General features: G+C 37.9%; 1 protein-coding gene across 1 annotated transcript in view; it reads left to right on the top strand.

Moving 5' to 3' along the window:
* MAP2K6 (mitogen-activated protein kinase kinase 6) overlaps positions 1-16,534 on the top strand; it is a 215,572-nt gene that overhangs the window by 124,899 nt on the left and 74,139 nt on the right. The window contains exons 4-7 of the mRNA XM_053707212.1: positions 10,541-10,654; positions 10,750-10,869; positions 13,224-13,340; positions 13,462-13,513. Coding sequence (XP_053563187.1) covers positions 10,541-10,654; positions 10,750-10,869; positions 13,224-13,340; positions 13,462-13,513 — 403 coding nt within the window. The remainder of the gene's footprint in view (positions 1-10,540; positions 10,655-10,749; positions 10,870-13,223; positions 13,341-13,461; positions 13,514-16,534) is intronic.

Here is a 16,534-nt window from a genome sequence, read left to right as displayed (position 1 = left end):
ATCTGTCCAAAGGAATGACTTTTCGCAGACCAGATTGGACGATTGTAACAACAGATGCCAGCCTACTAGGCTGGGGAGCAGTCTGGAACTCCCTGAAGGCTCAGGGATCGTGGACTCAGGAGGAGAGACTCCTCCCGATAAACATTCTAGAATTAAGAGCAATATTCAATGCTCTTCTAACTTGGCCTCAGTTAGCAACACTGAGGTTCATCAGATTTCAGTCGGACAACATCACGACTGTGGCTTACATCAATCATCAAGGGGGAACCAGGAGTTCCCTAGCGATGTTGGAAGTCTCGAAGATAATTCGCTGGACAGAGTCTCACTCTTGCCATCTGTCAGTGATCTACATCCCAGGCGTGGAGAACTGGGAGGCGGATTTTCTAAGTCGACAGACCTTTCATCCGGGGGAGTGGGAACTTCACCCAGAGGTATTTGCTCAACTGATTCATCGTTGGGGCAAACCGGATCTGGATCTCATGGCATCTCGCCAGAACGCCAAGCTTCCTTGTTACGGATCCAGGTCCAGGGACCCGGGTGCGGTGCTGGTAGATGCACTAGCAGCCCCTTGGGTTTTCAACATATCTTATGTGTTTCCACCTTTTCCGTTGCTACCTCGACTGATTGCCAGGATCAAACAGGAGAGAGCATCGGTGATTCAGATAACGCCTGCGTGGCCACGCAGGACCTGGTATGCAGACCTAGTGGACATGTCGTCCTGTCCACCATGGTCTCTACCCCTGAGGCAGGACCTTCTAATCCAGGGTCCTTTCAACCATCCAAACCTAATATCTCTGAGGCTGACTGCTTGGAAATTGAACGCTTGATTCTATCAAAGCGTGGGTTTTCGGATTCGGTTATTGATACATTAATACAGGCTCGGAAACCTGTTGCCAGAAAAATTTACCACAAGATATGGAGTAAATATTTATATTGGTGTGAATCCAAGAGTTACTCATGGAGTAAGGTTAGGATTCCTAGGATATTGTCTTTTCTACAAGAGGGTTTAGAAAAGGGCTTATCCGCTAGTTCACTAAAGGGACAGATTTCTGCTCTGTCTATTTTTTTACACAAGCGTCTGGCAGAGAATCCAGACGTCCAGGCTTTTTGTCAGGCTTTGGCTAGGATTAAGCCTGTGTTTAAAGCTGTTGCTCCTCCGTGGAGCTTAAACTTGGTTCTTAAAGTTCTTCAGGGTGTTCCGTTTGAACCCCTTCATTCCATTGATATTAAGCTTTTATCTTGGAAAGTTCTGTTTTTGATGGCTATTTCCTCGGCTCGAAGAGTCTCTGAGTTATCTGCCTTACATTGTGATTCTCCTTATCTGATCTTTCATTCAGACAAGGTAGTCCTGCGTACTAAACCTGGGTTTTTACCTAAGGTTGTTTCTAACAGGAATATTAATCAAGAGATTGTTGTTCCATCGTTATGTCCTAATCCTTCTTCAAAGAAGGAACGTCTTTTGCATAATCTAGACGTGGTCCGTGCCCTGAAGTTCTACTTACAGGCAGCTAAAGATTTTCGACAAACTTCTTCTCTGTTTGTCGTTTACTCTGGACAGAGGAGAGGTCGAAAGGCTTCGGCTACCTCTCTCTCTTTTTGGCTTCGTAGCATAATACGCTTAGCCTATGAGACTGCTGGACAGCAGCCTCTTGAAAGAATTACAGCTCATTCCACTAGAGCTGTGGCTTCCACCTGGGCCTTTAAGAATGAGGCCTCTGTTGAACAGATTTGCAAGGCTGCAACTTGGTCTTCACTTCATACTTTTTCCAAATTTTACAAATTTAACACTTTTGCTTCTTCTGAGGCTGTTTTTGGGAGAAAGGTTCTACAGGCAGTGGTTCCTTCTGTTTAATGTTCCTGCCTTGTCCCTCCCATCATCCGTGTACTTTAGCTTTGGTATTGGTATCCCATAAGTAATGGATGACCCGTGGACTGAACACACTTAACAAGAGAAAACATAATTTATGCTTACCTGATAAATTTATTTCTCTTGTAGTGTGTTCAGTCCACGGCCCGCCCTGTCTTTTTGAGGCAGGTTTTAAATTTTAAATTATAACTCCAGTCACCACTGCACCCTATAGTTTCTCCTTTCTCGTCTTGTTTCGGTCGAATGACTGGATATGGCATGTGAGGGGAGGAGCTATATAGCAGCTCTGCTTGGGTGATCCTCTTGCAACTTCCTGTTGGGAAGGAGAATATATCCCATAAGTAATGGATGAACCGTGGACTGAACACACTACAAGAGAAATAAATTTATCAGGTAAGCATAAATTATGTTTTTATTACTTAACTATCCTGCATCCCACTAAAAGTGTAATCTCTTCTGCTGGCTGTGTTTACTTAGGCTTGTCAATAGCGTATACGCCAGTATCAAAACTTTCAGTATAGGTTGGGAAACCACAAGCTAAATCAGCTATTTCAAATGATGAAATATGAGTAAAGGAGCTACTTGCAACCAATTTAATACACTCTAGCAGGTAAAAAGGATCATTGGGAATAATTTAAAGGGGAGAAAGTTTTTGGGTGAACTGTCCCTTTAATAAAATAGTCACTATTAGGCTAATTACAACCCAAATGTATGGAGAAAACTAATGGGTATTAAATAAAGCAGCCTTCTATGGATTGAAAACTATAGGTATAATATATAGTATAAAAAAAAAATGTATTAACCTGGATTCATGGCAGGATGACTATAAACTAATGGGTAGGAAGCGCAGTAGTTGTGAGAATGATCTCTCTAGGTGATCTATGAGGCTGAAGTTGCTGATGTAGCACCGAATATAGTAGATCTGTATCAATATAGAGCTAGAGTATAGTTTAAACCAGAACTATGATGAGAAGTAAATAGTTTTCCACATTCCCTTATCCCCGCCACCCGGGCACGGGCGCTATGCCCAGGCGACGGGTAAATCAGTTAAATTAGTGAGTCTAGTGGTAAATTGTAAATTATCTTTACTCTCCAAAAGTGACAACTTCTGCCCCCTAGTACGTAATAGGGGTATAACATTGCTATAGGAAAGCCTCTGGAACTTTAAACCAATGATAGCTAGCTATAATTTTAAAAGGCATGTGGCAGCAAATTGTTGGTACCTAATATAGTTAACATAGCTAGTATAAGATGTTGTTAAAATGAATTGTAAGATTCATTAGAAGGGGAAAAAACCCATCTCATTTATAGGTACAATAACAAATAAATGCCTGATAATTGCTAATGTTAGGCATAATAAAGGCTAACCTTATAAACCAGAAGATAAATAAAAATAGCACGCTGTTAATAAAGCATTTAGGTGTACAATAGCTAGCTCATATCAAACAAAAGCTAATAACATATATAATAGTAGTTAAGATTAAGAACCAGGAGGTAAATTAAAATAGCCCACAATTTGTTAAGTAAACATCAGTCTGATAGGAATAGTTCATACATTCTTGGCCGAATCCATGCAGCATACTATCAGTCCCAAAAATACCAAGCAAGGCAGCTGCGTGTGAATATCCTTATGTTTAGCCGACTCCAACTTTTGAGGCTTTAGCATACAAATGTTCAGTAAGTAGGTCCAGGCTGTAGATCTGACAGTCACCAAAAGGGATGAAAACAGCCGCAAGGTCCAGCATGTCCCGCCAGTAAATCACAAAACAAAATCTCCAGGGTTGTCTCGGGCAGCAAAGCACTAGGGCATGACTCTGCCAAAAGTGAGGCATCACGCAGACCAGACCGGACTGTACTAGTTTCCATCAGCTGTACAGCAGAACCGGCTACTTGATCCAAGATGGTGACCCAGCAGACCCCTCTCGTGCTCCGCGGTAAGCCGGCAGAGACCTCTTTGTGGCATGTAACGGAGATGAAGTGTTCATTTATTGAGGCTGGTGGAGTATCAAAGCCTAGAGATACATACAATGAAAGCTAACCTTTAGCGGTCTCTATGGTATTGTTAATAACCTCCGATTCTCCCAACCAGGCTACCGATCTGTCGTATCTGCACTGTGTAAATAATGGATACAGTATATCATGTATTGTGGTCTCAAGGTTCGAGAAGTGGTGATTCAGCAGCCGCTGCACGTGTGTCCCCCAAACATCCACAACGGTGCTAACCTTATACCAACCCTTGGCCATGTTTTCTGGATCCATTTAGTACCAAGGGCCTGCTATCTGAAAAGGCCTGTTCAAGGAGACGGTATAGGCCGCCGCCAAAATATTTGAAGGCCCAGTTTAGGGTTTCAAGTAAGAAAATCTGGGAAATAGTATCACCCCAAAATTCCACAACATCTCCCAAAGACCGCTCTAGGGATAATTTCTAGAGATGCCTCTCTGGATTTAAAATATTTTGAGGATTAGTTAAAGCATTTCTGGAGCTCTTGCTTTTTGCAACCAATATGGATGCCATCCGGACACGCCCCCCTCCGGCCCTGCCGTTTTTATTGCACAAGAGACTGGCTGAGCTTCCAGAAGTGCAGTCCTTTGTTAAGGCTCTGATTAGGATCAGACCTGTGTTTAGATCTGGGGCTCTTCCTTGGAGTCTAAATCTTGTTCTTCAGGTTTTGCAACGGGTTCCGTTTGAGCCTCTGAATTCTGTTGACATTAAATTGTTATCTTGGAAGGTTCTCTTTTTTTTGGCTGCTTTGCCAAGTGAGCCCCCTTATCTGATTTTTCATGCAGATAAGGCAATTTTACATACTAAATTAGGTTTTCTTCTTAAGGTTGTGTTAGATCGCAACATCAATCAGGAGATTATGGTTCCTTCCTTGTGTCCTAATCCTTCAACATCGAAGGAATGCTTACTTCACAATTTGGATGTGGTTCGTGCCTTGAAGTTCTATCTTCAGGCTACTAAGGAGTTTAGACAATCTTCCTCTTTGTTGTCTATTCAGGGAAGCGTAAAGGGCAGAAGGCTACTTCGACTTCCCTATCTTATTGGTTAAGGAGTGTCATCTGGTTAGCTTACGAGACAGCAGGATTTGAGAGGATAATGGCTCATTCCAACAAGAGCAGTGGCTTTTTCTTGGGACTTTAAGAATGAGGCTTTTATGGATCAGATTTGTAAGGCGGCTACCTGGTCCTCCTTACATACTATTTAAAATTTTTATAAGTTTGATGTTTTTGATTCGGCTGAAGCAGCTTTCGGGAGAAAAGTTTTGCAGGCTGTGGTGCCCTCAGAATAGGGTCCGCCTCTTCCTTTTTGTTCCCTCATGTTATTCATTCAGTGTCCTTGGGTATAGATTTCCCAATAGTAAGGAGTGAAGCCGTGGACTCTCCCTATCTTAGGAAGGAAAACATTATTTATGCTTACCAGATAAATTCCTTTCCTTCCAGATAGGGAGAGTCTACGGCCCCCGTCTGTATTTTCTTGTCTATGGGCAGTCCCCTATTATTTATTTTATTCTTCTGGCACCAATTATACCCTAATGTTTCTCCTACTTTTCCTTGTTCCCTCAGAGTGACTGGGGTAATGAGGAAGTGGGAGGGAGATTTAGGCCTTTGGTTGGGGTGTCTTTGCCTCCTCCTGGTGGCTAGGTGTTTTATTTCCCAACAGTAAGGAAGCCGTGGACTCTCCCTATCCGGAAGGAAAGGAATTTATCTGGTAAGCATAAATTTATGTTTTTTGGAATTGAAATTCTCCTGGATGCAGTTAGTGTCACATTAGTTTACATTATAAACCTCATTCTGAGAGGGCTCATATAGTCGGAGCATATCAAAACAAGCACACAATGAAAAGGAGGGGCTCAGAAAGAGTTTTGGAATGGCACCAAATGCAATTGGGTTTTCTCTCTAATAAAAAAAGTCTAAATTTAAACATTCACTAGAGAAAGGCGTTGACAGACTTAAATGAAACTCAAAAGCCAACTAGAATATTTGGGCATTAAGGAAGATTTTTTTTATAGCTTTTATAGCTATATTAGAAGGTTCTTCAAGGGACATTAAACACCAAAAATTGTACACACACACACACACACACACACTATCCAGTAAACTATGGTGTGCTGGCATTATAGTATGATTTTAAGGCAAGAGGCATGGAAAAAAAAATAAAGGAAAATCCTTGTTCTACACTGCAAGAGACCATTCCTGTTATAGAGGCATATCATTCTCTCTTACAAAGTTCAGAAAGGACCTCAAAACCTGGCTCTTCGACTGAACACCCATTTGTGTTAGCACATTCAAAAAATGCATTTTGTTTTATTATCAAATTCTTCATTGCTGTGCATGGGGTATAATAAAGACACAATTACTAGGCAAGTATAATAATTAAACTACAACAACAGAAAACGATACTGTACTTCCTAAGCGCACAATATAATATTAATATTCAAAGTAAAGAAGGGAGCTATGGTTTCACATTTAAATATAAATCTTGGTGCAGACCCTTACAAGTTCATATCAAAAAAGATAAAACGGAATTAAATGAACAATGATCCTTTAAAGAAAGACAGGGAATTCAGCACTCAAAAAAGTAAAATAATCAAATAAAGTATTTTTTATTGAAAATATATTTCTTTCGCATGCGTTTTTCAGAATAACTGCAAGCTACTAAAAATACCTGAAGTTATAATCCCGACCTTACAAAATTACACAGGGAGATGCCTCCTATATTTAGGACAAAAGGCCATTTATAATATCCCTTATAAGTTATGGTTAATCAAATTCTGCTTCTTTATACTGGGCGCTGCCATCTTGGGGCTTAAGTATTCAAGCACCCTGTGATAGAAGTAGTGCACATTCACACAGACAGTGCGTTCAGAAAGTATTCAGACCCATTCTTTTTTTTTTCCCCATTTTGTTATGTTGCAACCTTATGCTAAAATGGTTTAAATATTTTTATTTTTTTTACATAAATCTACACTCCATACCCCATAATGAAAAAAGCAAAAAAAAGATTTTTGATAACTGCAAATTTTATTTTTTTAAAAACTGAAACATCACATTGACATAAGTGTACGTAGTTGAAGCACATTTGGCAACAATTACAGCCTCAAGTATTTTTGGGTATGATGCAACAAGCTTTGCACACATGGATTTGGGGATATTCCGCCTTTCTTCTCTGAAGATCCTCTCAAGCTCTGTCAGGTTGGATCGGGACCATCAGTGCACAACCATTTTCCGGTCTCTCCAGAATTGTTTGATTGGGTACAAGTCCAGGCTTTGGCGGGGCCATTTAAAGACTTTCACAGACTTGTCCCTAAACCACTTTTGCCTTGTCTTGGCTGTGTTCTTGGGGCCATTCTCCTGTTGGAAGGTGAACCTTTGGCCCAGTCTGAGGTCCTAAGTGCTCTGGACCAGGTTTTCATTAAGGATATCATTCTTGCGTTTAGCTTTCCCTCAACCCTGACCAGTCTCCACGTCTATGACGTTGAAAACCACCCCTACAGCATAATACTATCACCACCATGATTAAACGTTTGAATGGTATTGCGCAGGTGATGATCGGTGCCTGGTTTCCTCAAGACATGACGCTTGGAATTGAGGCCAAACCATTCAATCTTTGTTTCATCAGTGCACAGTGTTACAGTCCTTTATGTGCTTTTTCCAAAGTCTAAGTGGCTTTCATAAGTTTTGTACCGTGAAGAGATTTTAGTCTGGCATTCTGCCTTAAAGGGCCACTAAACCCAAAATCTTTCTTTCATGATTCAGATAGAGAATAAAAATTTAAACATTACAATTTACTTCTATTATTTATTTTGCTTCCTTTTTTAGATACCCTTAGTTGAAGAAAAAGAAATGCACATGGTGAGCCAATCACACGAGGCTTCTATGTGCAGCAATCAGCAGCTACTGAGCATGTCTAGATATGCTTTTCAGCAAAGAATATCAAGAGAATAAAACAAATTAGATAATATAAGTTAGTTAGAAAGATGTTTAAAATTGCATTCTCTTTCTAAATCATGAAAGAAAAAATGTGGGTGTCATGTCCCTTTAAAGCCCAGATCTGTCAAGTGTTGCAGTGGTTGTTGTACTTCTGCAAGTTTCTTCAATCTCCACTCATGATCTCTGGAGCTCAACCAGAATGACCATCGGATTCTTTGTCACCTCTCATACCAAAGTCCTTCTACCCCTAATGCTCAGTTTGGCCAGTTGGCCAACTCTAGGAAGAGTCCTGGTTGTTCCAAACTTCTTCTATGTGAGAATTAAGGCAGCCACTGTGCTCTTGGAAGCCTTCAATGCAGCCAAACAATTTTTGTAGCCTTGCCTAGATCTGTGGCTCGACACAATCCTGTCTCTGAGCTCTGTAGGCAGAGCCTTTGATCTCATAGCTTGGTTTTTGCTCTGATCTGCTTTTTCAGCTGTGAGACCTTTACATAGATAGGTGTGGGCCTTTCCAAATCATGTCCAAACAATTGAATTTGTCACATGTGGACTCCTATTAAAGTGTAGGAACATCTCAAAGATGATTCAGAGAAATGAGATGCACCTGAGCTAAATTTCACATAATAGCAAAGGGTTTAAATACTTATGTCTATGTGATATTTAAAAAAAAAAAATTCTTTTAAACATTTTGCAGGTATCAAACATCTGTTTTTTGCCTTGTCATTATGGGGTATGGAGTGTAGATTGATGTGAAAAAAATTAATATTTAAACCATTTTAGCATAAGGCTGCAACATAACAAAATGTGAAAAAAATGAAGGAGTCTGAATACTTTCTGAACGCACTGTAAGTGATGTCTTTTATGACTAGCTTTGGGTTAGCGTGCACAATACAGAGAAAGCTGTACATTGTTGAAGCAGCTGCATTGCTCTTATAGGAATATTTCCTATTTTATTGTCTATATATAAATATTGAATCCTTTTTATTTCTTACAGCTTTTATTTCATATTTGTTATGTACGTTTTATTCTGTGTAAACTTCTGCAAAAATGTAAAACTACTGCTCTCTACTGTGCTAAACAGAAGGGCAGCGGTTTAATGTCACAGTTAAAGTGAAAGTCAATCCTAGCGTTTGTGAAAAACTAGGATTGACCATTGAAGCAAATAAAGGGGTCTTTCAGTCTTGAAGTATAAAATACTTCATGCTGAAAATTCCTTTATTTGTTTCAAGCGTTCGCCGTTCTGAGCTGCGCAAGCAGCCCACGGCAGAACGCTGTTTTGCTATAGAGGTGACGTTTCCACCTCTTGGCAAATAGCGTGCTGGAAAGAGCCAGATTTCCCGCACGGCTAATTGCTAAGAGGTTGAAAATGTTACCTCTCTAGCAAAACCGCGTTCTGCCTTGGGCTGCCTTAGCAGCTCAGAATGGCAAACGCTTGAAACCAGTAAAGGAGCTTTCAGCATGAAGTAGTTTATACTTCATGAATGAAAGTCACCTTTTATTTGTTTCAATGGTCAATCCTAGCGTTTCACAAACGCTAGGGTTGACTTTCACTTTAAGCATAGAAAACCATTGCTGTAATCTAATGTTGGTGTTTTACTTTAACGTCTGTATTCTGGCAATTCACTGTTAATTTCAGACTTACTGTGGGAGAGTGCGGACCAGTGAGTCTGAGATGGGCAGTTCAGCGTGTTATTTGTCTTTAGTGGAAAAAAGGGGGAAAAAAAAGGAAAAAGCTTGAGGTCTCTAAACTAGTGCCAGTGGTTCTAAACTGTGGAAGTAGGTTCTTAACACCACTCGTTTTTAATGTTTAGTATCCAGTTAATCAGTTGCTGGATACAGTTTCATAACACAAATATGGTTTATTTAGTTCTTCACTTGATGATCTGTTAATTATATGTATAGACATCAGTGTTCTCCCCAGAACCTATTTATTGGGCAAACCACCCAGCTAAACTTTTAAGCTAAGATTAGCCTATAATAATTTTTTTCAATGTTTGTTGCTCAAATGTATCATTAAATAAATGTATTTTAAATTATGCAATTAATTAGTGCTTTGAATTGTTAAAGGGACAGTCAAGTCCAACAAATTTGTTCATGATTCAGATAGGGCATGTAATTTTAAATAACTTTCCAATTTACTTTTATCACCAATTTTGCTTTGTTCTTTTGGTATTCTTAGTTGAAAGCTAAACTTAGGAGGTTCATATGCTAATTTCTTAGCCCTTGAAGGCCGCCTCTAATCTGAAAGCATTTTGACAGTTTTTCACCACTAGAGGGTGTTAGTTTATGTGTTTCATATAGATAACATTGAGCTCATGCATGTGAAGTTACCCTGGAGTGAGCACTGATTGGCTAAAATGCAAGTCTGTCAAAAGAACAGAAATAAGGGGCAGTCTGCAGAGGCTTAGATACACTTTTTACCTCTATGATTATCTTGTATTATAACACTGTCGGTTATGCAAAACTGGAGAATGGGTAATAAAGGGATTATCTATCTTTTTTAAACAACAAAAAAATTCTGGAGTTTACTGTCCCTTTAATTAGATTTTACAAATAACAGAACATGTTATGATATTGCAAAGTATTACATTGCCTATAACCGACTACTTCATAATGACACTCGTCTGTCAAAATTTTCTGTGGAGAACACTGGACCTGAAATGTATTTATACCTGAAAACTGCAATTGTTGTAATTCTTAGTCAATCAAGCAAATGAACATTTAAAAATGTGTCTCTCGCAGAATTTTGAAGTGAAGGCAGATGATTTAGAACCCATAGAAGAGCTGGGCCGAGGAGCCTATGGGGTTGTGGAAAAGATGCGTCATGTACCTAGTGGGCAAATTATGGCAGTTAAGGTGAGTGGAATTAGTAGCGTTCTCCCACATTGTAATCATGCGTCGCCATCACTGATTAGGCTCTTGTTAAAATGGTTTCCTCACTCTTCCTAAAGCGCATCAGAGCAACAGTAAACAGCCAGGAACAGAAGCGACTTCTCATGGACTTGGATGTATCCATGCGGACTGTAGACTGTCACTTCACGGTCACCTTCTATGGTGCATTGTTTAGAGAGGTGAGAATTAATTTTTCACACTAAGAGATGTTTTCTTAATTCATAAAAAAAGAATTGGTTTTGAACTTTACAACCTGATGTGGTTCTTTTTGGACGTTTCTCCTCACCATTCTCAGTGAATATTATAATTTGATTTCTTTGTGAGCTTGCAATAGTACATACTTTATATATTATTGTATATGGTAATAAAATCATTAAGGTGGTTGAAGAATCTAGCTTTGTGTTTTGGGCATCTAATCAAATAGATTTAAAAACAGAAGTATATGTTACACAGGGAATAATTGGTATATGCTTTACTCAGCCATTATCCCTTCCTCAGACCAGTGATGGGCAAGTGGAATGTCAGGAGACAAGAAGGTACTTTTAATTTCACACTATTTCTATCTCCTAAGCTCCTTTCATGCGAGCTCCGGAGTATGCACGTCTTGTATACTGTATACATAACATTTTTGCTAACACTGCTGTCAAATAGTGATCAAGACACATGCACACTATGGATACATTTTGATCATTTGAATTGGATTAATTTATTTTTTAACTTTGACTTCCATGTCCCTTTAATAATACAGGAATACATTTGCTTTCATATATTCATAAGTAACAACAATATGACCAGATCAGATCTAAAATCAAAATCTTTCCAGTTTATTTAATTATCAGATTCTGTAGTTTTTTTTTTTATATGCACACTTTCTTAGGGTTTAGCTCTGAGCATGTGCATGAGTTCAGTGTGATTGGCTGATAGCTATCACATGATACAGGGGCAGTAAAATAGAAGGAAACTAAAAATTTTCAGAAAAAAATATACTGCTCATTTGTAATTATAAGTAGGTGACACATTTTAAAATGTGTTAATATTTTCCTTCCTCCTGCATCATGTGCTATCCATTAGACATTCACAAAATGCACATACGTATAGTCTGTAAATATTGCACATGCTCAGTAGGAGCTCAGTGGGCATATAAAAAGATTGGGCATATTTTAGATAATTAAATTGAATTAGAAAGTTGTTAAAAAATGGTGTTCTCTACCTTAATCATGAAAGTTTAAGTTTCAATTTAGTTTCCCTTTAAAGGGACACTGGACCCAAATTTCTTTCTTTCGTGATTCAGATAAAGCATGCAATTTTAAGCAACTTTCTAATTTTACTCCTATTATCAAACTTTCTTCATTCTCTTGGTATCTTTATTTGAAAAGCAAGACTGTAAGTTTAGTTGCCGGTGTTCTAAAAGAAGTTGTATACCGCATAGGAATGTGTATACCACGTCACTTCCGGTGACGGGAATCAGCTGCTGGAGGATTGTGGCGCTCACTGCGCATGTGCTAGGGGCCCAACCTCCTCAAATCAGCTGATTTAAACTATGCAGCGGGTCGAGGAAATATATGGCACCACATTCCTGAGTGCACGTAGTATTGGGACCTGTACAGTGTGATGTGGTGAACAGCTGCACATATAAACATGTGGTCGCTCTTTTGCTACAGATTATAAAATGCCTAATGTGGAAACATTTATACACGTAAATATGTAATCACTTAGGGCATCTTTTTGAGGCTATGCAGCCAAAATGGGGGAAATCTAAACACATATACAGTATAAGCCCCATCAGCACCCCCTGTAACCCCTATAAGCACCCAATGTGTAAGTTATGTAAGCCCCATCAGCACCCCCTGTAACCCCCTATAAGCACCCAATGTGTAAGTTATGTAAGCCCCATCAGCACCCCCTTGTAACTCCCATAAGCACCCCCCGGGCATGGCAAGTCGGCGGCGCACGATGGATCACTGAGGAATAGGGCCGTGTGCACATGCGCAGCATTGTTTGCAGATTGCAGTCCATAGAATTCCTCGACCCGTTGTTCTCAAATAAGTCGCCTTAAACAGCTGTTTGTAGGAGGCTGGGCCTCTTGCGCATGCCCAGTGAACGCCACACCCCTCCAACAGCAGATTAAACGTCACCGGAAGTGACGTGGTATACACATTCCTATGGTATACAACTTCTTTTAGAACACCGGCCCATTTTTGGTGAACAACCTGGGTTGTTCTTGCTGATTGGTGGATAAATTCACCCACCTATAAATAAGTGCTGTCCAGAGTACTGAACCAAAAATTGGCTGGCTCCTTAGCTTAGATGCCTTCTTTTTCAAATAAAGATAACAAGGGAACGAAGAAAAATTGGTAATAGGAGTAAATTAGAAAGTTACTTAAAATTGCATGCTCTATCTGAATCACAAAAGAAAAAAATTGGGTTCAGTGTCCCTTTAACAATTACTTGCTTTAAAATATGATCAAAAATGTCTTCAGCATTATCTTTCTTCCTAATTGTATGTTTGTTTCTGTTTGTGTTTTGGTTTTAGGGTGATGTCTGGATCTGCATGGAGCTGATGGATACTTCATTGGACAAATTTTACAAACATGTTATAGATAAAGGCTTAACCATCCCAGAGGACATTCTTGGAAAAATTGCAGTTTGTGTAAGTAGTGAATAAAGCATACATACTTTGATATGATACTATACAGACTTTTTTTCAGAGGTGGGATTAAAAGTATTCCTTGTTTTGTCTGGACCACTTAGACATTTATTTTATTTTTCAGATTGTTAGAGCGTTGGAGCATCTACATAGTAAATTATCCGTAATTCACAGAGGTAAGTTCTGTAAAGGGACAGTATATACCAATTTTTATATAACTGCATGCATGTAATAGGCAAAACTATACATTGTTACAAAAAACACTCCCAGATGGGCATTTATGCAAAAAAAAGGGTACAATGTCTCTTTAAGAGTTGCTATATTGTGGAATGGACTGAAATGGACAGTTAACACCTTTAGATTTTATATAAATTGTTTTTGATTATGCATAATAAAGCAACTTTACAATATACATTATTTTGGAGTTTGAAATTCCAGAGTTGGGGAATTGTTTTGAAATATTCATTATGGGCGGTGGCTTCAGTGAACAAAACCAGCTATTTAAATTGCAAGAATTAACATAAATGTGCAATTTTCAATATATTTAATTCCATGCAACAGGTATAAGAAGTCATTTTGAAAGCCATAAAATGGAAATTATAGTGATAAAATGACATAGAAATTAATAGTACGGTGTTCCTTTAAATATGTTTAAATCGATATTGAAACTACCATTAATTGTATGATTGTGCACAAACATTTCTCAAGTCTTAATTGCACATTTAGTGCTGGACATGGACATATCTCTACAAGCATGAAATTAAAGGGACACCAACATTAAAATTTAACTTTAATGATGTGTGTGTGTGTGTATATATATGTGTATATATATATATATATATATATATATATATATATATATATATATATATATATATATATATATATATATATATATATATATATATATATATATATATATATATATATATATACACACACACACAATTTCTGAGGCACCAGCTTTTTTCTAAGCATGTGCAAGAGTTCACTGTACATGCATTTTTTGATTTTCTAATGGCTGTCACATGGTAAAGGGGGTGGGGAAAATGGAAGTAACTGAATCTTGTCAGAAAAAAAAAAATCTGCTACTGATATGAAATGCAGAGTAAGTGTTATTGCATTGCCTTGCTATTATGCATTTGTTGGTTATGCAATTCTACTGTATTTAATAGTCTTAAAATACCTTCAATTGCAGTGCTTTTTCTGTGATGTATTCACAAAAAACATACCTTGTTGTTCCAGCAGATGGAGCACTTTTAGAAAATAACTTGTCTGCAGAAATTTCCAAATATATGAAAACACTGTATGAATGACATCAAAATATACTTGTTTGTATTTTTTTTTCTCTAAACATGGTAACAGCCAGAGTCATTTTTTTTTCTAAATATTTAAAACTCAAATTTTTATTGTTCCAAATCTTACATCGATTCATCTTCACGAAAAAAATAAATTTAGGAATCTGTATCTTTTGGTTTTTAAATATAATTTTCTTCTAACTTTAATTATTATTATTATTATTATTTTTTGTAAGTTTGCGCCATCTCACATTTTGTGCAAAATACAAGTAGGAATAATTTTTTTTTTTCATTTTAAAACTACACAATATATTTGTTTTTGACAGTAGGAACATGCTACTTACTACTAGTTTATTAAAAAAAATAATAATGTGGAATAAAAAACCCCAAAATTGAAAATATATCAAAAACATCATATTTAGAATTTCACAAAATGATATTTAGTTTTACACTCATTTTAGTTCTTATTAATTTTAATAGTTCAATCTTAAATTGCTATGAAACCCCCTTATTTACACAGTGAGACAGTCGTCTTTGAAATGAAAGGTCTTTTTGACCTATTTGTATGGTGAGGGGTGACAAACGCCTCTTTACAGTTACTGTAGCTCCTAAAACAGGACCAATTCTTCAAGGTATTTGTCATTGTTCTGTGAATTACTTGGCAGCTGGGCAGACGTGAGACCACTCATTTGAAGAGCAGGATAACGTCAGGGGGGGGTAGACAAACCCTTTATTTTAGTGCGACTATGGGGTTGCTCATGTCTCAGAACACTACACACTAAATGTAATCAAGTAGACAGGTGATTGCATTTTCTATGGCGTCTAACATCTCTCATATGATGGGTATTTTGTTTTTGTGGTGTCTAGTGACGTTCCCCTTATTAACCCTATACGACTTGAGGTCTGTATAAAAGCTTGACATCCTCCATATAAAACTGCCCTGGAGTCTAGGGAGGTAGGTGATCACCATTTCTCTTTACAATGAGTTGGTCACTTGTCCCTCGAGATCAAACAGAAGCAGAAAGAGAGGCTTTGTCATAGCCCATTCTGCCTCAGACAAAACTACATCCTAAGAGAGATGTATTTTTCTATATGCTGCAGAGGCTGAGAACTTGTACTCTTGATGCTGCACCACAAACAATAAGGTCCTGGTCATTCTTCCTCTCTAAAACATAGATTTTTTTCCTATTTGTGTTAAAAGGACAATATGTTTTCCTTCTAAATTAAGGGGATTATTAATGTTTTTGCTTTTCTCCAGATCAGATATTTTTCCTCATCTCTTAGTTTATACTGTGGGAATTTTCTCCAGCCGTATTGTACATCTGAAATATGACATTTAAGATTCCTATGATAAATTGGACCCGCTTCCAACCTCCTACAAAGTTAATTTTCTCAAACAAGTGTGCAACCTCTACGTCCCCTACCATTTATCTGTTCTCTTTGTAAGAAAAGAACATTCTGTACCAGAGTGGTTGTGTTTCTCAAACATATAATAAAAGATACTTATGAAATCTGATTGTATGCAATTTATCGTCTTGAGTGGGAAGCCGGCATTTTCCTTCATCCTACTTTTGTCATTCATGTCCACTGTGCTTATTGTAATATTCCTTTAAATGACTGTGTGCAGGTAAAATATAAAATAATACACTTCTAAAAAAAAAAAAAAATGTATTTGTCTATGTTGCTTTGTATCTTGAGCTTTTTTTTTATACAACAAACTGTAGTCCCGTGTACACTTCTAAAAAAAAATGTATTTGTCTATGTTGCTTTGTATCTTGAGCTTTTTTTTTATACAACAAATTGTAGTCCCGTGTGGAGGCAGTATATTTGAATAAACACACACCTTCATTGTTGCATTCTGCTAGAAATGTATAATGATCCCGTTGAAAATGTGAAAGG

This window comes from Bombina bombina, chromosome 1, assembly GCF_027579735.1.
Source record: "Bombina bombina isolate aBomBom1 chromosome 1, aBomBom1.pri, whole genome shotgun sequence".
In the NCBI taxonomy this organism is placed as follows: domain Eukaryota; kingdom Metazoa; phylum Chordata; class Amphibia; order Anura; family Bombinatoridae; genus Bombina; species Bombina bombina.
This window is presented reverse-complemented; position numbering and strand designations above follow the sequence as displayed.